The 24,242-nt window shown below is 41.4% G+C and overlaps 1 protein-coding gene and 1 long non-coding RNA gene across 2 annotated transcripts; both read right to left on the bottom strand.

The window, feature by feature from the left end:
* Positions 1-6,269: 6,269 nt before the first annotated feature.
* On the bottom strand, positions 6,270-6,783 carry LOC147448508 (uncharacterized). Its single transcript, XR_015189499.1, has 2 exons — positions 6,706-6,783; positions 6,270-6,555 (listed from the first exon to the last, which is right to left on the bottom strand). It is a non-coding gene; the product is annotated as an uncharacterized LOC147448508 (long non-coding RNA).
* Positions 6,784-14,978: 8,195 nt separating this feature from the next.
* Positions 14,979-16,570, bottom strand: LOC147448507 (uncharacterized). Its single transcript, XM_086522397.1, has one exon. It carries the CDS (start codon positions 16,063-16,065, stop codon positions 15,130-15,132), a length of 936 nt encoding a protein of 311 aa, XP_086378523.1. The 5' UTR covers positions 16,066-16,570; the 3' UTR covers positions 14,979-15,129.
* Positions 16,571-24,242: the final 7,672 nt, after the last annotated feature.

Here is a 24,242-nt window from a genome sequence, read left to right as displayed (position 1 = left end):
ATCATACCCAATCTAAACATACTCATCAGTAAACACACCAAGGGAAAAATGGACAACAACTATCTCACGCTAAATAAGGGCAAGGTAGTACTTATTGATGTAGATTCAAACACTGATCTTGATTACTTTGTTGAATGCTTAAGCATTAAGGAAGGAGAAGGCACTCCAGGTCTAGGAATATGTGGATGATAATGATGCGTACTTCGATCTAGAAAGATTTCAAATGTTGTATGTGGGGGCCAGGAGAATGATTGATCAGTGGAAGATGGTCAACTATCATGAGCAGGTTAGTTGCAAGATTCTCCCTCATCCAAAACTATTCAATTGCTAGAAAGAATTCTCAAATACATACTACTCGTGATTATTTTTTACAAATTTTTAGAGCTTAGGGTTACAATTTTAGATGCTTTTGGGAAATCCACCCTCATATATATGTATGAAGGATATCAAATTGGAAATGCATGCTTTACTCACTAATATACAGATTTCTTATAGACTTTTAAATTAGAAGGTAAAGATCTTGCTTGAAAATAATGCATCCAGTAGAAGGGGACCCAAACAAGGATGAGTTTGAGAGAGCAACAAACAACTTCAAAAAGCCTGTTTCATCTAGTCCAATTTTTTGGAAGATGCTGATGCAAGAGAATTAGGTTGTGCTAAATGTCATAGAGTTGAATCTCCAATCCTCATGTACGCCTTATCCATGAAGGATGATGAGTTGCCAAGATTTTACCCTGCTGTATACCCAAAGTATAACAAACTAGCGCGCATACTAAAAAATGTATGTAAGAATTGTGGATCAATTAAGGGAATAGTATGAGAAAAGTAAGCAGCAAGAGAAGGTGCACACTATATGATGTTGCAAGAATACATAGAATTCTTTGACACCATACAAAGGTGAGATGATGGTTGATTGCAGGGAGCAATTGGATTAGCCATCTATTGGCTCTTTCTAAACAAAATTGCTAGAACTAGTGCTCAAGGAACGAGTCAACCTCGGGCACTTCAGGCTCCATATAAGAGGAAATGGTGACACTCTAGAGATCATGATAACGGAAAGCCCAAGAACCACTGTGTTATACACTATATGTTTCTTTCTCCTGTCTTCTTTCTAAAGATTGAGGTGGCATTTTGTGAGTGGTCCAAGCTTCTAAACTTTCTGGTCGTTCTGGCAGCTTTCTTGAAAAATTCTTAGTAATTTTTGTTGCAAGCTCCCTTTGTTCATGCCATTCATCTACAATCTTTTCTTTACCCTTATTAAGCTTCCACACCTTTCTTTGTTGTTCCCACTTTTTGGCCTTAGCAATTTGACTATCTTATTTAGTAGGGATCTCTTCAATCACTACGTACTCCCTTACTTCTGGTCATCACTCTTACTGGTACTAGCTCTGATGGTTTATGGTCGGCTACATCTACCTTCGGTGTATCTGGACATTGAGCTGCAAAGTGGCCATACTTTCCACAACAATAGCAATTTATGTTCCTCTCAGAGAAGTCTCCTATGCCTCTACCCCTTCCAGCTCCATTCTGGTAGCATCCCTTGTCCCCTCTAGTGCTTGTACTGGCTTCATTTTCTCTAGACCCACTAGCTCCATCAGCCTTGGGTGCTTTTGGATTAGTAAGTGCGATCAGTGACAGGTCCTTTCTCTTTATAAAATGATGAATCCCAATCCTATAATTATTCTAGAGATGACCAAAAGCCTTGCAATATGTGCATTGGGAACACTCATTCGACATGTGGTCCTTTGATTTGCATTTAGAGCACCAAATTTCTGCTTTCTGCACTGAGGGTCTCGTCTTGGCTATCTCAGTGATTTGCTTGGACATTTCTTTAATTTTTTTGGTCCAAGAACATTTGTTAGCTTTTATTTCGTCATCTGGCTCGCTTTCAGAAGAACTGGAACTGGAAGTGGATTAAGAACTCACTTCAGTAAGAGATTCATCATCACTAGATCTTGGTTCTCCATAAAGTGAGTTACTGGTTGTCTCCCTCTTGTGCTTGATCTAGGTGGCATGGTGGACATAAAATAGCTCTAATACCAACTGGGATATAGTTCACCTGCAACTTAGCTAGTCCCACCGTGATCGCCAAAATGGAATGAGCTGGATGTGTATAGACAACTATTCTAGGTTGGCACTTAGAACTAAAGATGTCAAACTCATATAGTACTTCATACCAAGGCTTCAAAATACTGGAACTGCAAAGACTGAACACTAGAATTGGAAACACAAGATTCTAAAAATGAGACTCTATTTGGCCTACCTAGTATATACATACCCGGGCTTCCCTACTAACTTTCTCTCATACCCCCTAGTTAGTCCTAGTAGATTGTGAATTATACTTTTCCTTCAAACATTTCTCTGTTTGGACTTCAATTGCCTAGTTTCTAAAGATCTTGCAGAATTAGGCACCGTGGACCTAATTTAAGATTCTCCTCACCATCATCAAAATTATACCAAATTTGACGTGCTAGTTCATCATACCTTCTTGATCCTCATCACATCTTCCATTCTTCAATTTGAACTTATTTGCTATTTATTTCATAATTTTTAAACTTGTTTCTAGAAAAACCAAAAGAAAATTACAAATCCAATCTAAAAAATTAAGCTATCAAAACACAGCAAAATACTTTATTCACTTATGTTTTTGTAGATTTCTCCATTTTGGTCACTTTTTTTGCCAAAAAAGACTAGAAGTTGTATTTTTTAAAGCTTTTTGATGTTATATATACTATGCACACACACATAGGGGTTATAATATTACATGTTATTAATTATATGTACTTAAAAGGGCATTTTTAATGGATTTTATGCAAAAAAGCACACAATAATATTTAAACATTACAAGATTGCCCTTTTTATAGTAGACATTGTGTATCATCAGTAGTGCTATGCATGAGATGTCAATGCATTGCAAAATAGTATGTGGTGCAAGAGAACGGTCTTGAATGAAATTCCCAAGGATTTTTTAGGTCGAGCACTTCTATTGGAGTTTCTTCTTAAATAGAAGATCTTGAATCAATTGAGTGCGTTCTTTGATAGTTATGCATGAGCAGCCATCCTTTATTTGTCGAGCAATCTTCCGAGAGATTGATTGTTGCTTTGATAGTGAAATTTGGTGGTTTTTAAAGCTTTGGCACCCACTTATACGTCGATTTTTGGCCAATTCTTTGGCTTTCACATCCATTTGGTCTTAGTGGTTGCACCTTCTTCTTGTTCTTGGATTCCATGGTCGATTTTTGAGGCCTGCATGTGCTCTGTTTGTTTTAATTTGAATTGTTCCCTAGGCACCCAAATCTGCTTAGGAATTGTCTAAAGTTGAGCTTTTGGCACCCAATATTTCCTAGTTTCTTGTGTGCTTGTTTAATGAGGGTATATTCTATGGAAATCATGTGACACATGTGTTGTGTCGTGACATCGTTCTGTCGAATTTGAAGCTCGTAGGTCAGCCTTTCATTCCTATTTGCTATAGGCAAATGGTACTTTTCAGTGTCCACATTTAAGTGTAAGTACCAAGAACTTGGTGTCCCAATCTTAAACAAATTTATACGTTCTCATCCATGGGACTCCTAGTACCATGTACTTATTCATGTGCTCGTCCATAATACAAATAAATGTGTGGGATAGGGAAAACCATGCATAGAAATGCTAAGGTTGATCATTACCAAAGTAGTAGATTCTTTGTAACATGCTTTTACTTTGGTTTTGCAATACTCCAAAGTTTGGGTGGTTTCCTTCTTGTAAGTGGAATAATTCATTGCATTGATTTTTGCACTTGTATCTGCTAAAGCCTTGATGACTTTAATTCCATATTTCAATGTCACTATAATGTATTTATGTGCATTTGTTATGTACTTCTGTGGGCATGCTTTTACACATGTATTATATGTTTTTATACACACTCATAAATACACGTGTGCAAACGTGAGTTTATGAGTGTGTATGAGATGAGTTTTTTGGATGGATTGAGTAGAGTCATAACAGATAAATGCATTTTTTAATCATGTCTAGTAAGTTATACAATGCATGTATGCCTTGTGTGTGTGTGTGTGTGTGTGTGTGTGTGTGTGTGTGTGTGTGTGTGTGTGTGTGTGTGTGTGTTTTCAATATACAAGAGAAATACTCGCAATGTGTATAGATGATGCTTGTATTTTGCAACGTCTCTCTTGATGTAAACAATCCCTAACGTCTTGTGCAAGGATCACAATACTACATTGATGCTTTCTTTTTATTTTCTCTCCTTGCTAACATTGATGATGATGTAGAGGGTGAAAAATCTAGTGTGTGTGAGATAAATGAAGCCTGTGCGAGTGTGATGGTGGAGGAAACAAAAAACAAAATAAGCTTGGGAGAGATTATACTGGAGAAGATGGAAAGATTTTGGCAATGGTTGTGCACTCCAAAATAACACTATCAACAAGACTTTGACATGGTGTATGCATGGAAAACTTTTTTTTTTAAGGAATGCAAGTCGGATTTCTTGTGGATATATACACATGCGCATGCGTGCACGCACACGCGCACACATACACACACATGCCTAAGGAAATCTTAAGAAGTAATGATTTTTAAATTGAAATTCCAATATGTCTAAAGGGAATTAGTACTAATGTACTTACTAATATCATCTAAACAAGTGATGATGAAATCAGGAGGCTTCCTTATAATTGGCCACTTACAATAAACTAAATATATACACCACCAACGTGACCTAAACATGTTGTGATTAATTAAAAAGGATTGTCCAAAGATCCTTGGAAATGAAGAATGGATATATCATTGAATGTGGTTGCAAAAGATTGAATATCGCGAGAATTTTCCTTCATGCATTCTCTAGACTCTACCTCTACAATGTTGAGGTATTTTACTTCTCTTTCTTCTCTTCATGATTCTCTCTCTCTCTCTCTCTCTCTCTCTCTCTCTCTCTCTCTCTCTCTCTCTCTGATGCCCACTTTTGTTGGGTGGAAGGGGATTCTAAGTGCTTCATGACTGCGTTGAATGAGGAGGTTGTTAGTGTGGACAATGTTACCTTAATGGATTGCCACATAGGCTATGCATGAAAGAAAAGGGAATCTCAACCCTCTTATTTAATGGGTAGACACGACCAAGTGAATAGCAATAGACACGACTTGTGTGTGTGTGTGTGTGTGTGTGTGTGTGTGTGTGTGTGTGTGTGTGTGTGTACACAGTCTAGCAACGATGATGCCTATGGTAGCAAAAAGGAAGAATCTCAAACCTAAGTTAAACATGCATTCCAACATAAAGAGTTCTAAACTAAAAAAAAGCAACCATGCAAAGTTGTCCTTTTGAGATGCAATCATATATTTTTACCTCATATTGTCTAAGTATATTGTGGCTTGGCTCTCATCCATCGACATGGTGACTATACGAGTACAGTGAACAAATGTGCTTGCATCCCTAGTGATGCCATTGTAAGGCATGCATTAAAAACAATCCAAGATTTTCCTTAAAAAGACCTTCCTCAAACATATCCACCTATAAATGCATTTTAATAGAATTTATTTGCCATTGCCCTCATTTCACTCTCTTTAAAAAATAGGCAAATGGTTCTTGGCTCTATATCTATTGAGCATATTTTGCAAACAACACAGTCCAGCAAGCGTTATTTTGGATTGGGTGTTTGTCAACAGCTCTTCGTTCTTTTGAAAGTTTACCACTTGATGCCAGAAGCACACTTCAATGTTCATTTTTGTACTGGCATGGTTACCTTGACACATTAAATAACATCTACCTCATTCGACAACACAAAGAATCTACAATCATCAGAGTAAAATATATGTCCTAAGATAAACTAAACTCAAAAGCAAGATTCTTATGACTTATCCATTGCTAAGAATTTATTTGACTCACAATATAAAAGCGAAAAGCGTTTAGAAATCAGACTACCATTTTCCTCCGTCAACTAATTAAAGACCAGTCACCCTCTATATGTCATCCAAAGAAACCTTCACTTGGAAAGGATCCAAGCTCCCCAAAGGGTGCTTGTTTTGCATTATTTTAAAGGAAAAACCATCCAAACACAATAAATCTTCTCAAAGGTCAATAAATTAACACTCTGTGGTGCATGGATTTGTTGACCACAACTGTATCATTAACGCAACCAGCTTTTCGATGTGAGAAGCCATTTGAACGAGTGGGTATGTTAAGAGATCAAGAATTTCAAAATCAATCTAGTGATAAACACGATCTAGCTAAACCTTCACTTTCTTCACCTATACTACAAGCATTGTAAATGGTGCACTCTCAAGTCACGGAATCAACTTTGTAGAAGCTTAAGATGAAGTAGGTACAATGGAGATGTACTTATTATTGCAGAAGAGCATATTAGCATGCAGGGCATAAATGATGAATACTGAGAGAGTCCGCTTCACTATTATCACAATTTTGGCAGTACATCAACCAATGCAAGCTTCTTGAAAGCATCTATCACTTGTCGAACACATGCATTTGAGTCTTGTATCTTAATACTCCGTCGCGTTGCACCTTTAAGTTTTTTTAGATTTAGTGGGTTAGCTAGCAAGTTGGATCTGCTACCTGCAAACATGGCATACAAAGAAGGTGAGAACCAACTTGTATCTTGCTGGCTAGGAAAGATAAAGCATTGAAGAACGCAATATGGCTGCCCCACTACTCAAGCAACTAAAAGATGACCAAGAAATTTAAGGAGGGTGTTAACATGGTTACGAGGTCAAGCGCGGATTCCGAAAGAGGCAAATGCAAGCCAGAAGATTAATCTCTCTCTCTCTCTCTCTCTCTCTCTATATATATATATATATATATATATATATATATATATATATATATATATATATATATATATATATATATATATATATATATATATATATATATATATATATATATATATATATATATATATATATATTCTTGAATCAGCCATAGCTCCATTTCACAGGTAGAGCTCAGTTTCTTAAATAGAAGAGACGCCCCTTGCCAAGAGAGAGTGAGCTAAGATTGTCCCCCATCCCCATCGCTTTCATGTGGTTAGTCATGTTTTGTCGTGAAAGATCTTCAAGCGATGGGCACCCCATGCCGGGCGATGATAAATTTCGAGCGCTGCTGCCACATTGCCATTAAAAAGCTCAACATTTTGTAAATCAACGGCATCTGCTAGTGCCACGTAGTCTATCTTACAGTCTATCTTACATTTTCTGTCTCTGTAATGCTCACAAACAGTCAGGGTAGTCAACATCTCTTGCTCGACCACATCTGCAATCAACCTCTCTTGCTTGACGGGTGAGGTTTGTATCTTTGCCGGCATGTGGGCCGGTGCCTCGAGCACGGCCTGTGATTCATGGTTATCTTGATCAATGTATGGGCACTGGTTTGCAAAGTTCTCTCCTGTTTTTTGTTGTTACAGTGTCTTTGTCAAAATGGACCAGGTCATGACAGGTCCAAACGTGGAGACAATAACATCTTCATCATGGAGGCAATCATGGTTGGTTAACTGTCCAGAATTGATTATTGAGTTTTGTTTCATGCTCTTCCTGTCACTTACAATGTGCTTTAGTTCTCTCAAAACTCTCTAAGCTCAATGTGTATCGAGGCTAGGAGGATGATTGATGGTAATCCTCTCACATGATCGGGTGCATCCAAGGGACACCTCTGAGTGCTAAAGAAAACTCCCTCTACAAGCAAGTTGCGGAAGGAGATTTCTGTCTGACCATTCAAGTAAGGAAACTTGAACATGCCCTCTGGTTTGGATTCCCCAATGCAAGGGGCTTCAATAATCATCAAGTTGAAAACCACTACATCAGCAACATCATGAGCATGAGCGAAACAATTGATCACCCCTTTTTCCACACAGATACATGGAGATCAACAAGCAGCTTCAATGAAAGTGGCCCATCTAACCTCAAAGAAGATCTTCCTTATCCAAGCCAGATGATATCGCTACGTATCACGCCAAGCAAAAGGGGTGCATGGCAAGAATGAAGAAACCCAATGAGGGTAGGCTGATGGGTCTCTTGCAAGTTTTATTACAGAGGCAGGCAGTTCCATGCAATTGTGGAAAATGTAGAGATATGTGGGTAGTTTGAAGTTACAGATCTTAGCTTTCGCACATAAAGCCGGTCAAGAAATCTGGCCTGGTGGGTGTTCCGCCTGCAAATTGAGCACTTAATCACAGCTGCTCACAGGTTTGCCTTCAGTCACCCAAGAAGACGAGCACATAAGCATGGCATGCGTTTTTGCGAGGAAAACCCTCGCTGGCTGGCTGGTTGGCTGGCTGTGAATTCCTGGGCTTGATTTTTCTGGTGGCTGGAGCAGCAACCCTCACCCAAAAAGGTGTGGCCAGATCAGCCGATGCCCCTGCAAATGATATGTGGGTGACTGCACAGTGGCTGGCTGTGCTTATGTGCTCAGCACAAGAGCAGGGATTTATTTTGAGAGCCATTGTGCAACCTGGGCTCGCCCAAAGTGAACAAGATTCCATCCAAGTGGCTATGGTGCCCAGCATGAGAGCTATAAGTGTAAGAAGGTGATGCAAGGGCGTGATATATATTGTGCATTGGAGTGGTCTCAGCAGCAAGCAGCAGGGGTGATTTGCTGTAGGAAGCAACCTCAATGCAAGTGCCTTTAGAGGTTGGCCAATAACAACCCAAACTGATTTCAAAGGGTCCATGGCCATGGAAGTGCGGGTGAGGTGGGAAAATGCAGTGCCACTTGCCCTATTATATGGCAGCCAATATATGGAGAAAATTAGTGCTTAAGAATAACCATTTGTTTATTGGCCTACTTGACGCACCAACCAAAAGGAAGCTCCCCATGTAACTGTTGTAATCTGCGGCTGCCCATCTTTGGAGATCTCCCTCTCTTCTCTGATCCTTTTTACGGTCTTTGCCTTGATGGCTATGGAAGTTTCTCTCCCTCTTCATAGCTCTTCGAGGTCTTGCTTTGGTGTGTTCTCTCTCACAAGACAACTGATGTGGTGAGTTTGATGATGATCATCAGCAGCTTCAATGAATAGCATTGTATTAACAAGTTGAAATTTGAAAAACCGTGTGTGTGCTATGCAAGTTGCAACATCAATTTGTTTTTTGGTGTTCGGTTTGGTCGATGTTTTTGGTGAATGCAAAGCGAGGCCGGGTGTCTCTCCATATGCAATCACATATGATTGCATCTTGATGGCAAGGGTCAGGGCCAAGAAGCATTGGGCTATTTTCAGCAGATGCAAAGAGAGGGCGTCTCTTCCAATACAATGACGTACACTTGCACCTTGAAGGCATGTGGCATTACACAAAATGATGTCATGCGATTAAATTTCTAGCGCTAGTGCCTTGTACGTGGCACTAACGAAAATCATCGATTCTATTTATCTTGAATTTTCAACGGCAAACGTTTCTACCACATAGGCGGAAGCGCTCGAAATTTATCATCGTCCAAGATGATGATATGGGCAAAAGAATTCACGATGATATTGATAGTCAGGAGTTGTTGAAAGAGAACATTGTGCCCGGCACTGCCTTGGTCGACATGTATGCCAAATGAGGTGCACTTCATAATGCACAAAAAGTGCTTGAGGAGCTTCTTATCAAGATGTCGTCTCTTGGAATGCACTGATTGCGGGATATGCCCAACTCGAGTAGGGCCAGGAAGGTCTGGGTTGTTTTTGGCTGATGCGAAGTGAGCTTGCCGCTCCAGATGCAATCACATACGTGTGCAGCTTGAAGGCAAGGTTCAGGGTCAAAAAGCTCTAGGTTGTCTTTAGTAGATGCAGAGAGAGATGTGCAGAGAGAGGGCATCTCTCCAAATGCTATTACATACACTTGCACCTTGAAGGCATGTGGCATTACACAAGATGCTGACATGGGCAAAAGAATTCACGATGATAATTATTAGTCAAGGGTTGTTTAAAAGAAAACGTCATGCTTTGATAGCATTGGTCGACATGCATGCCAAATGTGGTGCACTTCTTAAAGCAGAATAAGTGATAGAGGAGCTTCTGTCTAGGATGTCGTCTCTTGGATTGCATTGATTGCGAGATATGCCCAACTTGGGCAGGGCCAAGAAGCTCTGGGCTGTTTTTTGCGGATGCGAAGTGAGGGTGTTCTCTAGATGCAATTACATACGTGCACGAACACAGAGTCCGTTAGTTCTCTCTCTAAGCAACACTAATTTGTGAACACAAAGCAACACCTAATCACAGATGCTTGCATCTTGAAGGCAAGCATATGGTGAGGAAGCTCTGGGCTTTTTTCAGCAGATGCAGAGAGAGGACGTGTGACATTACACAAGATGCTGATATGTGCAGAAGAATTCATGATAATATTGTTAAGTAGGGGTTGTTGAAAGAAATTATCGTGCTTGGCACTACCTTGGTCGACGTGTATGCCAAATGTGGTGCACTTCATAAAGCACAAAAAGTGGTTGAGGAGCTTCTTGTCTGTGATGTCTTTGTCTCTTGGAATGCACTGGCTGCGGGATATGCCCCTTGGGCAGGCTCTGGGCTGTTTTCAGTAGAAGGAAAGCGAGGGTGTCTCTTGAGATGCAATCACATACACTGTCAAAAGCCTTAACACTAGGTTGGTAACCTAACAGGACATAAAAGTGTCCTTTCAGGGTTTTGAAAAAAACCTCCAAAACCATAGTAGATCCACTCATTTTGTAAAATCCTTTCATGAGGTTATAGTTCAAGGCCTACTACACATGGAAAAAATAAGAAACTTGTAAAATTTCTCGTCTTTTGGTCACACCAAGCCTCCAAAGTTGATGGACCAGTACATTTTCATCAAAACATTCATTTCTTATGTTTTGTTGCATAAAAATAAGATTAGGGATTTTTGTAGGACTTGAGATAAATTCCCTAGTTAACTTCAATGGGTTGGTGATCAGAACATATGAGTGCTTCTCACTCACTATTTTTTGTTTTGCCAAGGGGAATCTTGGGGACAAAGATGAAGTGCTAAATACAGCAAACATGAAAAATTGGGTTCAACATTATGAGTTGTAGAATCCCATTGAAACTATTCAATATCTAGCCAAATTTGATCCTTATGACTAGATATGGTTACTACCTACAAAATGCATATAGTTGTCACAAGAAACTAGAAATATTGAAAAAGCTATACTTGATATACTAGAATGTTCCGTTTTCTTCTATAATTGAAAAAAACAACCATCGTTGTGTACTATGCAAAATAGGGTATTAGGTGCCCCAAAACTCAGGGAATATTAGCTTTATGCTACAATATGCGACATAGAAAATCAAAACTGCATTTGGATATCATGAAAGCCACCAAAAAAATCATAGAAGAGCTAAAATTGGCTAAAAAACAGGATTTGACAATTTTTGTAATTTGGTCATAACTTACAACTTTAACATTTATTTATCCCCAGAAGCATCAATACATGTTGAGGACTACTAAAGATAGTTCTCTAGCATTATAGACCTCACAAACATGAATTCTAGAGTGGTATAGTTGCAAAAATTTGAAAAAAGCCAAAAACAGGACCCGTTTTTTCACACAGTTTAGGTTGTGAAATGTTGTGCAAGGACAAGGTTAAAGATGGAATTGATATTCCAAAAAAATGTAAAGTTTTTTTCAGCTCATGAGACAACCTTCTAGATAGATAGAACCTCAAAATCCATTTTGAAACTCTTGATATAATTCAAGGAAAATGGTCACTTAACAGGACATAAAAGTGTCCCATTACCAACCTAGTGTTAACATTGTACTATTCGTTGTTGAAAGAGAACCTAGTGCCTGGCACTGCCTTGGTCGACATGTATGCCAAATGTGGTACACTTCATAATGCACAAAAAGTGCTTGAGGAGCTTCCTATCCGGGATGTCGTCTCTTGGAATGCACCGATTGCGGGATATACCCAACTCGGGCATGGCCAAGAAGCTCTGGGCTGTTTTTGGCTTATGCGAAGTGAGCGCCTCTCCAGATGCAATCACATACGTGTGCATCTTGAAGGAACGGGTCAAGGTCAGGAAGCTCTAGGCATCTTCAAAAATTTAGAGAGAGATGGTGTAGAGAGAGGGCATCTCTCCAAATGCAATGACATACCCTCTCACCTTGAAGGCATGTGGCATTACACAAGATGCTGACATGGGCAAAAGAATTCACAATGATATTGTTAGTTAGGGGTTGTTTAAAGAAAACGTCATGCTTGGCACTCCATGTATGCCAAATGTGGTGCACCGAAAGTGTTGGAGGAGCTTCTTAACTGGGCCCTTCGTGTCTGGCATGTCATCGCTTGAAATGCACCGATTGCAAGATATGCCCAACTTGGGCAGGCCAAGAAGCTCTAGGCTGTTTTCGACGGACGCGAAGTGAGGGTGTTCTCTAGATGCAATTACGTGCACACACAGAGAGTCCATTCATTCTCTCTCTAAGCACAACTAGTTTTGTGAACACAAAGCAGCGCAAAGAATGCAGCAATATCCGCTACAGAAGCAAACGAGGGGAAGAGAATGAGACTGCGCTAAGAAGAATGACTTTTACAAGGCAATAGGATACATGTTGATATTCATGATAGTGGGCTACTTAAAAAGAACATATACTTAGACAACACGTTAGTCAGCATGTATGTCAAGTGCGGGCCTCGAGCAGCTTCCTGTTTGCAATGTTTCCTTAAGAAGTGCATTGATTGCAGGAAATGTCCAACACGATCGTCAGGGTCAATTAGAAGGTCTGGGATGTTTTCAACATATGCAAAGAGAGGGAATCTCTCCAAATCACGTACACTTGCACATTGAAGGCATGTGGCATTACAAAAGATACTGATATGGGCACAATAATTCACGATGATATTGTTGGTTAGTGTTTGTTGAAAGAAAACGTTGTGCTTGGTATCGCCTTGGTTGACATGTATGCTAAATGTGGTGCACTTCTTAAAGCACAAAGAGTGCTTGAGGAGCTTCTTGTCCGGGATGTTATCTCTTGAAATGCATTGATTGCAAGGGTCAAGGTCAGTAAGCTCTCGGCTCTTTTCAGCAGATGCAGAGAGAGGAAAAGGAAATCACCATGATATTATTAGTCAAGGATTGTTAAAACAAAACGTTGTGCTTGACACTACATTGGTCGACATATATGCCAAATGTGGTGCACTTCATAAAGCACAAAGTGTTTGAGAAGCTTCTTGTCTGGGATGTCGTCATCTCTTGGAATGCACTAATTGCGGGATATGCCCAACTTGGACATGGCCAAGAAGCTCTGGGCTGTTTTTGACAGATGCAAAGTAAGAGTGTCTCTTGAGATGCAATCGCATACGCGTGCATCCTAAAGGCAAGGGTCAGGGCTAGAAAGCTCTGGGCTGTTTTCAACAGATGTAGAGATAGGGCATCTCTCCAAATGCAATCACGTACATTTGCATCTTGAAGGCATGTCGTCTCTTGGAATGCATTGATTGCGGGATATGTCTAGCTTGAGTAGGGCCAAGAAGCTCTGGGCTGTTTTTGGTGGATGCAAAGTGAGGATGTCTCTCTAAATGCAATCACATATACTTGCATCTCGTCATGGTGAGGAATCTCTGGGCTGTTTTCAATAGATGTCAAAGCTGCTCCACGATATTCAGCTTCTGTACTTGATAATGCTACAATTGATTGCTTCTTGCTACTCCAACTTATCATACCATTGCCAATGGAAAATGCATACCACTTGTAGATCTTATATCCATAAAATCTCATGCCCAATCTGCATCAGTGTAACCATAAAGACAAGGCTTCCCATTCTTTTCATAAAACATTCCATAACTGACAGTGGCTTTAACATATCTCATAATCCGTCTCACTGCATCAAGATGACTTTTACATGGCTTTTGCATGAATTGACTCACAATTCCCACTGCATAACTCAAATCTGGCCTTGTTATTGTCAAGTAAATAAGGCTTCCAACCATCCTGATTTTGGCAAAAGAATTCATGATGATATTGTCAGGTAGGGGTTGTTGAAGAAATTATCGTGCTTGACGTTGCCTTGGTCGACATGTATGCCAAATGTGGTGCACTTCATAAAGCACAAAAAGTAGTAATTGAGGAGCTTCTCGTCTGTGATGTCATCATCTCTCGAAATGCACTGATTGTGGGATATGCCCAACTTGGGTAGGCCAAGAAGCTCTGGGCTGTTTTTGGTAGATACAAAGCGAGGGTGTCTCTTGAGACGCAATCACATACGTTGTCGAAATCCTTAAGGTTGTACTATTGGTAAGAGCAAGTGAGACCCGCCGTAGGTGAGTAGTTCGAGCTAGTGCATAAAATTTCTCGAATAATTGGTGATCCACTTGAGAGGATTTTTTTTCTTTTATCGAGCAAGGCTAAGGGGTTGAAATTTTGTGAAGTTTCTCAAAATGCTCAATGGATTATGCGCAATATTTTACATGGCCCTTATAAGCTCGCTCTAAGCATGGTTCTTTTTGGCTTGCCTTTGGCAAATGCCTTAATGTTTGGTTATTTTGTTTTAGCATCGGAGCTAAAGTAGCGATGGTTTGAAATGGTACTCCTCTAAATCATTAGTAGTTTGTTTAATGCTACATCTTCAACTTAAGAAAATCAATTTAGTCTTTGCACTCATTCCTTCAACATCTCTCTCTCTCTCTCTCTCTCTCTCTCTCACACACACACACACACACACACACACACACAACTATTTTTTTCATTAGTCTTTGCACTCATTCATTCAACATCTCTCTCTCTCTCTCTCTCTCTCTCTCTCTCTCTCACTCTCACACACACACACACACACACACACACACACACACACACACCCCTAAACACTTCAATTGATTCCCCTTGCTCATTTATTAGAGTCATGATCAGTAACTATGTAGCAAAAACCAAGAGAGCTAGATATGATATCTCAATATGTCGAGAATGCAATCAGTTACCTTTCATTAAGGTTCAAATATTCTTCAATCAGTTCATGAACTGATGCAAAAAGTGGCTCCCAATAGTACATATACTTAGCAACATTACGAGATTCTCTCAAAAGTGAGACGTGCTGATCTTGTAATGAAACAAAAGTGCAAGTGCCAAAAGCAGGATTTTGAGGCAAAGGCCTCAGCTAGAGGACATCGTAGATACATATATCCAAGATTTGTTGGCAATACTGCCTCAAATTGATAACCACTAGCTGATTCATATCATTGGGTTAAACATACCAGACACCAAATAAGTTGCAAGTGTTTGCGTTGTGCGCGCAAGGATGCCGGCAGTAGAGTTGGCGGAGAGCGTGGCTTCTGCAAGCACTTTTGTGGTGGTTGCCCAATGGCAGCCACACGCTGGCTGCTGCTCTTCTTCTGATCCTCTCCAACATTGTGATTGCAGTGGCAGTACTCTCCGGCAGATTCCTTGTAATATGCTCCAAACCGCGCATGATTCTCTTGTTCATTCCTACATTCTGGACCATGCTCAATATCGTCGTTCATTTTGTGCTCTTGACTTGCATGGTCATCATCAACCATCTGCCCCAACTTGCTGCTGTATTGCGCCTGTGAGCTGCACGTTGATGCTGACTCTGGCTCTGATGCCGATGCCGCATCGTATTTGTCATTAAGAACACCATCGGCGATGACAATGATGTTGTCATCGTCGACGGAAATCTCGCTGTGATTAATGCAGGCAGGCTCTGTCGGGGGGGCTTGGTGGGCCACAATCTCGCTGTGATTGCAGGCAGGTTCTGTTGGGGGGGCTTGATGGGCCACAATCTCGCTGTGATTGCAGGCAGGTTCTGTTGGGGGGGCTTGATGGGCCACAATCTCGCTGTGATTGCAGGCAGGCTCTGTTCGGGGGGCTTGATGGGCCGCAAGAGGGAAGGATGCATGCAGATTGTATTGTAGCCCAACGCCTGCATGCAGGGAGGCCGGGGGCTGATCAGGCTGCATGATGAGAGACCAGATGTCAAAGACATCCTTCTCTGAGGCCGGAGGCTGATCAGGCTGCATGATGAGAGACCAGATGTCAAAGACATCCTTCTCTGCTGGCCTGACCGACCGGGCCAAGGCTGCAGGAGATGTTGAGGTAGCGCCGCTTGAGGCTCCGTACCTTTTCGCGCAGCTGCTAGCGGGTGAAGCAGCCATTAAAGCTACTGAAGCAGCTGGCTACCCAAAAGAACTCGTCGTCTGCCACTGGCCGAAGGCGCCCACTTTTGAGCTTAAAGGCAAGAACGAGCTTTGACAGCTCGTGTGTTTGCGGTCCTGCCCATTTAGCTGGTCCCACTCTCTCGTAAAAGAGATGTAATGCGTTGGCTGTTCGGAGCAGCTGGTTGCTGCATGAGGTCGATCTCTTGCTTGCAGTCCTGGCTGATCTGGCTGTCGCCCTTCTCGGCCACCTCGATGTCCTCCTACTCGGCCCATCTGAGGTTAAGCTGCCGCAGCTGCCTGCCATCTCGCTCTCTCTCTCTCTCTCTCTCTCTCTCTCTCTGATCTGTGGATTCATAAAAAACCCATTTATGGAAGCTGAGGATGAGTGCTGAAGGCCACCGCGCTGAAGCTCTCTCTGAGACTCTCAGAATCCCAACTCCCAGCTCCCTCCGTGGCTCATAGATATAGTCTCTCTCTCTCTCTCTCTCTCTCTCTCTCTCAGTACCACGGTCGAAGTACGTCAAACTATAAGTGCTCGTAACATCCATGCAAATATCAGTGCTCTCTCTCTCTCTCACACACACCAGTGCTCGAAAAAAACTTTTTTCCAAAAACTTGGTAAACCTATATATGTGAAACAACATAGGTAAATTGACTAAATTTGAAGGTTTTTACACCAAATTACACTAATTTTTTCAAAATTTTGTGGGTTTTCTCACCTTCAAATATAAAATTTAGAGATAAATTTCAAAATTTGTGGGTGGGATTACACTAAACCTAGGTTTTTTTCGAGCACTCACACACACACACACACACATAGAGCACTAAGGCTGTCTAGAGCGCCCATTTCTTGACACTTGGCAGCTAGCTGGTACTAAGGCTTCCAGTATCTTTTTAATGGGAAATTTTCGAGGTTTTGAATTATGCCATATTATATTATAGCACTTGAGTCACTGTGGTTGGATGATTTATAGTGAACATCCTGGCTCTGTCAAATTCTATCATGCATGCTGTCGTGTCGTGGCACATGCTAAATGTAAAATCAAAGTTCTATTCCTTCAAACACCCACAAATCCCCGTTTGTAATGTAAAGTTTTTTAGGTTGAAAATCGACACGACCTTGAATTTCAAGGTAAAACATTGGGCACTTTAGTTAGAAATCCCCACGAGTATGTGCTCCCAATCTTTGCAAGCAGGTCACATCCCCACGAATACCCTAGGTTGTTTCCCATTCAAAAACACGAGTGAGACTCCCACCATGACTGCTGGCGGCATAGCCAGCAAAAAGAGGGAAGTTACACTTTTGTAAACTATATTGAAAAAAATAAAATGATTTTATATGCTTCAAAATTTTTCATCCACAATAGCATTGCAATTAAACAAAATACCACATCATAAGAGGAGTAGTCTATAATCGTTAGCATTGCCGTGGAAAAACAAAAGAAAATGGAGAGAGAAAAAATTGTGTATGCGACAATAACCGAAGCTTATAACGTGGTAGTGGTTTGGAAGCAATAATCGCGGCAATATCTACAATAATATACCCGCTGTTATTATCGTGCCTGTTGCTGCTGATATTATCGTGCTTATTATCGTTAAACGACCATTCAAAAATAAAGGTGCTCATTTGTGGGTGGCACAAATGAGCACCTTTATTTTTTACCTGCATAAAACAATGAAACATCAATTGTTTTTTGAAAGAGTATTAAAAAAAACCAAAGAATTGAAATTGAATTTACTTTACCTTGACAATTTAATGTGTAGAAGATCAACTATTTAAAAAAGTTACAAATAAAATGTAAATAGTTGTATATACATTAGGACTTTACAAAAGTTTGAACAAATATTTTTCTATCTAATCCCTCTCGTTCTCGTCGTCGTCCACAGGCACGTACGTTTGATCACCTTGACTCTACATAAACCCAAACCAAATTAAACTATTATCAACAGCTCAAAACAATTGATACAAAATTACTTGTTTAAACTTACGGCTTGTAACGATCCGACCGCTGCATCGAATTGCTCGCAAGAGATGTGTTTGTTCTCGGACAACCATCACCAAGTATCAAATTTTGTATGTCGCTCCCAATACTTGACCATCTCTCTGGTTGATCAAGTAAGAGTGATATTTTTCTAAGTTAGCAATAACAATAACAAGTCATCAACTACAATCTTTATAATCATCGATTTAAGTTATAATTTAAGCAATCTTACATATTTATCCTTCTAGACTGCCTTGCCTCCTGAGCCATAGTGTGTGGAAGTGTGTCTTGCTCAAGCTTCGCGTTGTTGTCTGTAGTATGAGCCCGTCACACAGCCCGATCACTCTTATCTTGCATTGCCCACTTCCACTCCGTGTGTGCCATGTTGCCACCGCAATAGCTCTTGTCTGGATCTCTAACGTGGTTGGCTACAGCGCGTCGTACACTAGATTGCTTGTTTTTCAAAAATGTTTTTATGTAGCCCTCCAACTATTATTGTGAAAAACGTTGATCGGAGACATTTGGAAATTTAGCAAGCAGCACGTCCTCAATGTGGCGTGCATGATCGGACAGTTGGTCTCTAGACTTTACAAAATAATTCTTATACGTTGAATGTATAAGAATTTAAACATGACATCGAAATGCCCTGTCCTGTGCTGTACCGAAGTCCACCTCCCCGCCATATTTTACCTTGTAGTAGCGCCCATGCATGTTTGGTACGGGTGAGTCAGTATCCTCGTCCTCTACGTCAGGGACGACATGCTCTGAAATAGAAGACTTCGTTCCCCCGCCACTACCAAAACAAGCGAAGCCACAAGATCCGTTGTCGCTTGGTCTCTCCTGGTGCTCGCTTTCCTTGAGACGAGCGTCAACGCGCCCCGCTAGAGAAAGTTTGTCGACGGTGTTTTGGCAAAGCAATAATCAAATGGAGTGGTGTAGGACCCTGTGATGCCATGGGAGTGGGACCTTGCAATGGAAGTGGAGTAGGATGATAAGAAGGGACCGGAGACTGAGGTGTCATCTGTGCGAGGCTCTAGATGTAAGAAGTCCCTTCGTGACTCCCCCATGGTGTGGACTGTAGAGAAAGACTGTAGGTTGCAAGCTGTTGCGGAGTGTAGCGGCCAAACAATCCCTCCGTCGAACGGAGGTACTGGTTGTTGGAGCTCTAGCTAGGAAGCCATGGTGGTGCAGAGCAAGAAGAGGGACGAGAGAGAGAGAGAGAGAGAGAGAGAGAGAGAGAGAGAGAGAGAGAGAGAGAGAGAGAGAGAGAGAGAGAGAGAGAGAGAGGAAGTCGACACAGTTTTTTGGAAGTAAAAATACGCTACTACTAAAATCTATTAAAAGAGGTCTTTACATAGCTTTTGCAAGGTGATATCAACCACACCTTTTCCTCACGCAAAATCAACTAACTGATGGTCTATAGCTGCATGCCTTGAGACTTGTTCTCACGGGCTGACCGACAAGGGCTTGAACCCAACAATCCCCCCCTCAAGCCCGAACTGGACAAGCAACTCATGATACCTAGATTTTTTAGTGTACTCGTCAACCGTGAGTTTTAGGTTTTCTCACAACCAAGGATTTCTGGTGTATCCATAACCTGGTGCTAGATCTGTAACCCCCCCTTGAACAGATAGGGTGTAGGTCAAAAAAGTTAGCTACCAAAAATGGAGTTTTTGGTTCACTGTCAAACCTTAGGTTAATGGTGTACCCAGTAACCTCATGAGAAGTAGGACAAAAATAAGACTTGAGAACAAAAATGATAAATTGAGAGGTCTTACCACTCATGGGTGGTAGTGTCTATAGCCTGTACAATTTATTTTGACTAAACAACATGAAAAGAGTTGATCTAATAAATTTCCTCGTCAACAGAATATATTGGAGATTCAGTGTCTCCCTCAACCACATGAATTTGAGTTTTACCCTTTTGAAAGCACATATTTGACGGATGATTTTTTTTACCACAGTGAACACAAGGATTCTTCTTGAAACAGTCTTTTGTCTAATGATTGTTGCGCCCACAAATGGCACAAGATCTGGTTCCATTGAATGGTCGGAATGAAGCTACTATAGCAGCACATTTAGTGACTGCATATGCACTAGAAGTATCAGAAGAACTGGTGGGGGATACGGCATTCGAGACTGTATATGCACTGGAAAAAATAGTAGAATTGGTACTAGGTACCCTACGTTCTTCTTCCTGCAATGAATTGATGATACCATCCAAGGAGGGCAGCAGATCTTTCTCTTTTAAAACAGTAACAATCTGATGAAATTTGTCAGTCAAACTTTTTAACGAAATGGTTTTGAGATCTTCTTCTGGTACTGAAGCTTCGACATAAACAAGTTGAGTTTTAATACTCTTCAGTCTTGGCTAAAGCTGCAATGTTTTCATCTTCACGCATACGGATGGAACATAATTCCATTTTTAAACTCATTTTTGAATACTTAGCTTTGGCACCCAAAAGCTTTTCTAACTCTATCCAGGCAGCACTTGAAGAATCAACATCGTCCAAATAATGAATAAAATCATCTTCTAAGGAGGTTAGAATGATACCAAAAGCTTGTTCGTATTTCCTTTGTAGCTCAGCAAATAATGCCCTTGTAACTGCATCAGATGTGCCAGATTCGTTGGCTACGCAAGGCTTGACCACGTTCCATAGGTTTTTGCACATCAAATAGCCTTTAACTTTGATCTACCAAGTGTGGAAACCGGTCCCGTTGTATTTGTCGACTTTCGACACCATGTTGAGGTCTTTAAATAAAAGGTGAAGAGTTCGGTCAGATTTGACTTGTAGCAGAAAGATTTTGCGAGGGTGTAAATGCCCGTTTGCTGAAAATCAAAGTAGACCGACGTCTTACTAAACTTGGCTAATTTTCTTTCAGCAATAGTTTTGTGCCTCTTGCCTCCAAGATTTGGTGGTCCAATGCCTTAATGCTCCACCAAGTCGGCTTTGAAGGTGGGAAGTACTTCTTCCATAGATGGTGGCCAATAGTGGGCGGACATGCCTTGTGTGTGAAAAGATTAACAAAAGAAAAAAAAATAAACTGTCGATTGTTGTAGCAGCTGAACAGCGCGCAATGGCGAGATGCTTGTTTGTCTCAGAGCGGCCAGTAGAAGCAGAATCGCATGAGCATTCAGAGTTGAAGGTCTCTATTCATGCCATGGCGAAGCTTTTGTTGGTGGTTACAGTCAAAATCGTGCAGGTCCAGAAACAGGCTGCTCTTCTACAAGCGGCTGTACCCGCGAGTGGCTTGTCGAGCGCCGAGGCCCAGTAGGGCTCTGATACCAGTTGTTGGAGCTCTAGCTAGGAAGCCATGGTGGTGCAGAGCAAGAAGAGGGACGAGAGATAGAGAGAGAGAGAGAGAGAGAGAGAGAGAGAGAGAGAGAGAGAGAGAGAGAGAGAGAGAGAGAGAGAAGTCGACACAGATTTTTGGACGTAAAAACACGCTACTACTAAAATCTATTAAAAGAGGTCTTTACATAGCTTTTGCAAGGTGATATCAACCACACCTTTTCCTCATGCAAACTCAAATAACTGATGGTCTATAGCTACATGCCTTGAGACTTGTTCTCACGGGCTGACCGACAAGGACTTGAACCCAACACTTGTCTCGTAAGGAGAGAGCCCGTTGTAGGTCTGGATCTACGATCGGTGAAAGAACTTGAGTCACAGTAGGTGAAGAATGGCTATGTCTGCAAATAACAAAAATAAACCTATGACACTGGTTTACGGTTAACTAGCCAGAAACAATCTTTATTTCTTTGCTTCTTCTCACCGCCTCAAGACTTGGGTCCACTGGAGGCGATGTCCATCCCGGGTGGGAGCCCAGGGTGTGAATCAACCAAAAGAAGAGCCAGATGGCTGCTCCCCACCAGGTGGTCTCTCATCTGACATCTACATTACAAAGAGCAATATGAGATTTAGCTTTCCCTCCTACTCACTCATCTATAAATATGTACACAAGTATATTAGCACACAAGCACGTAGATACATATACATACTAGTAGATCTAAGTAGAGGCTAGTAGTGCCAAAGGTCAAGTGATACCTCTTTAGATATCATCACAGTCTCACTTTGTAAAACCAAAGGTACGTTGCAGTAATCCATGCATGAGTGGATCATGAATGCGACGTGTGCGAGGAGGATTGCCAGCCCTGCACTCAATGGGCACTAGCAATGGAGGATAGATTGATGGCGAGTGCCCGAACACCTCTTCACGACAGTGCACAATACTCGGTGCTCTGGGCATCGTTGGAAGTTCTCAACTTTCAAGAAAAATTCGATTGAAGCAATGAAAGTGATGCACTCCTTGAGTAAGTTTGAAATATGAATTTTTGTATACCCTTCACTCGCTTTATGGTGCCGTCTCCTTGCAATTGTACTAATATGCTTGTTTGTTGTAGTTTGATGGGCAAAATGTTGTCAAAAGATCACCACATGCCTCTAGATCGTCGACGAGCTAGATCATATGTCACTGCACTTGGAATGGAGTATGAGTGCATTGATGCATGCATCAATAGTTGCATGCTATACCGCAATCAGCATGCACATGCCACCTCATGTCCCGTGTACGGAAAAGTACGATACAAGACCCCAGAGTGAGCGGGGCACACCTACCCCACAAGGTATTAAGACAATTTTCATTAATTCCTCGCATTCAGCACATGTTTAATAGCAGGCCTACTATGGAGCTTCTCGTGTGGCACGCCAACCACCACTCAAATGATGGAATGGTGCATGTCCCTACATATTCACCTACATGGAGGCACATCTAAACTCAATGGCCAGAGTTTGGGTTGGAGCCTCGACACTTGAGGCTTGGGTTAGCAAGTGATGGTGTCAACCCCTTCGACACTAAGTCTACCTCACGGAGCACTTGACCGGTGGTGATCGTCAACTACAATATTCCACTATGGGGAGACAACCAAGAAGGGCAATATACTTCTTTCCTTACTTGTGCCAGGGAAGTCCAAAGTGTCAAATAGTGATGTCTACCTCGAGCCCCTCATCAAGGAGTTGGAGGAGTTATGGAGAGGCATTCTTGTTGTAGATATCTCACTTGCAAAGAGGGAGAGAGAAGCCATTGTGAGGGGAATCCTTATTTGGACTATGCACGACTATCTTGGGCTTGGTGATCTTTTTGGTATCTCCCTTTTCCTCTCTATCTCTATCTCTCTCTCCCTTTAATTATGTCTATCTCTAACGATATGATATCTATGCAGAGTTGTCCACATCGGGTCACAATGCATGTCCTACTTGCGGGCCATCATTGGTGACAGAGAGGCCCGATGCCTTACGCCAGGTAAAGTATCCAAACAACCATAGTTTCTTACCCAACAAATGGAAAGACCCCTCTAAAGCTCGCGGTGGCAGATTGGGAAACCATTTGGGAAGAGCACTACAACAACAATCCGGCTCTGTGTCCTCCACCAAAAGGTATGTCAAGGTATATCATATTTTTCGGTCTTCCGTATTGGAAGGACTTAAAAATACAACACCTCTTGGATCCCATGCACATATTCAAGAATGTAGCCCAAACACTATGGGGCCACATTATTGGCAAGAAGGACTCTTTGGGTGCAAAGGAGGATTTGAGGCTTTTGAAACGTCTCCCCGCCTCTGCTACTCCACGACGTGCCCCCAATGGAAAGATTGTGCTCCATAAAGCACCATGGATGCTAGCCAAAGAAGAATTAGACAAAGTGAAGGGTACCATTGCAAGTCCCACGATTGGCATAAGATGCTTCACGTAATGTCCCTCTCCCTATTCTATCTGTAGTTTGTGTATATGAATTTCTCTCACTTTCCCTTCCTTTAATTTACATTGTAGTTCATTCTACCAGTGAGTATCACTATAAGAGGAGTTATCGAAAACCGCCAACATTGCCGCGGAAAAACAAAGGAAAAAGGGGAGAGAAAAATTTGTGTGGGCGGCAATAACCGCGGTTATGAACTCGGCAGTGGTTTTTCAGCAATAAGCGCGGTAATAGTTGTGACAATATACCCGCTGCTATTACCGCGACCTTTGCCGCTGCTATTACCGCATATATTATCGCTAAACGCCAGTTCAAAAATAAAGGTGCTCATTTGGGCCACCCAAATTTGGGTGGCCCAAATGAGCACCTTTATTTTTGACCTACATAAAACAATAAGACATCAATTGTTTTTTGGAAAAGTATAAAAAATACCG

Source organism: Adiantum capillus-veneris, chromosome 10, assembly GCF_014529385.1.
Source record: "Adiantum capillus-veneris isolate H3 chromosome 10, ASM1452938v2, whole genome shotgun sequence".
Classification (NCBI taxonomy): Eukaryota; Viridiplantae; Streptophyta; class Polypodiopsida; order Polypodiales; family Pteridaceae; genus Adiantum; species Adiantum capillus-veneris.
This window is presented reverse-complemented; position numbering and strand designations above follow the sequence as displayed.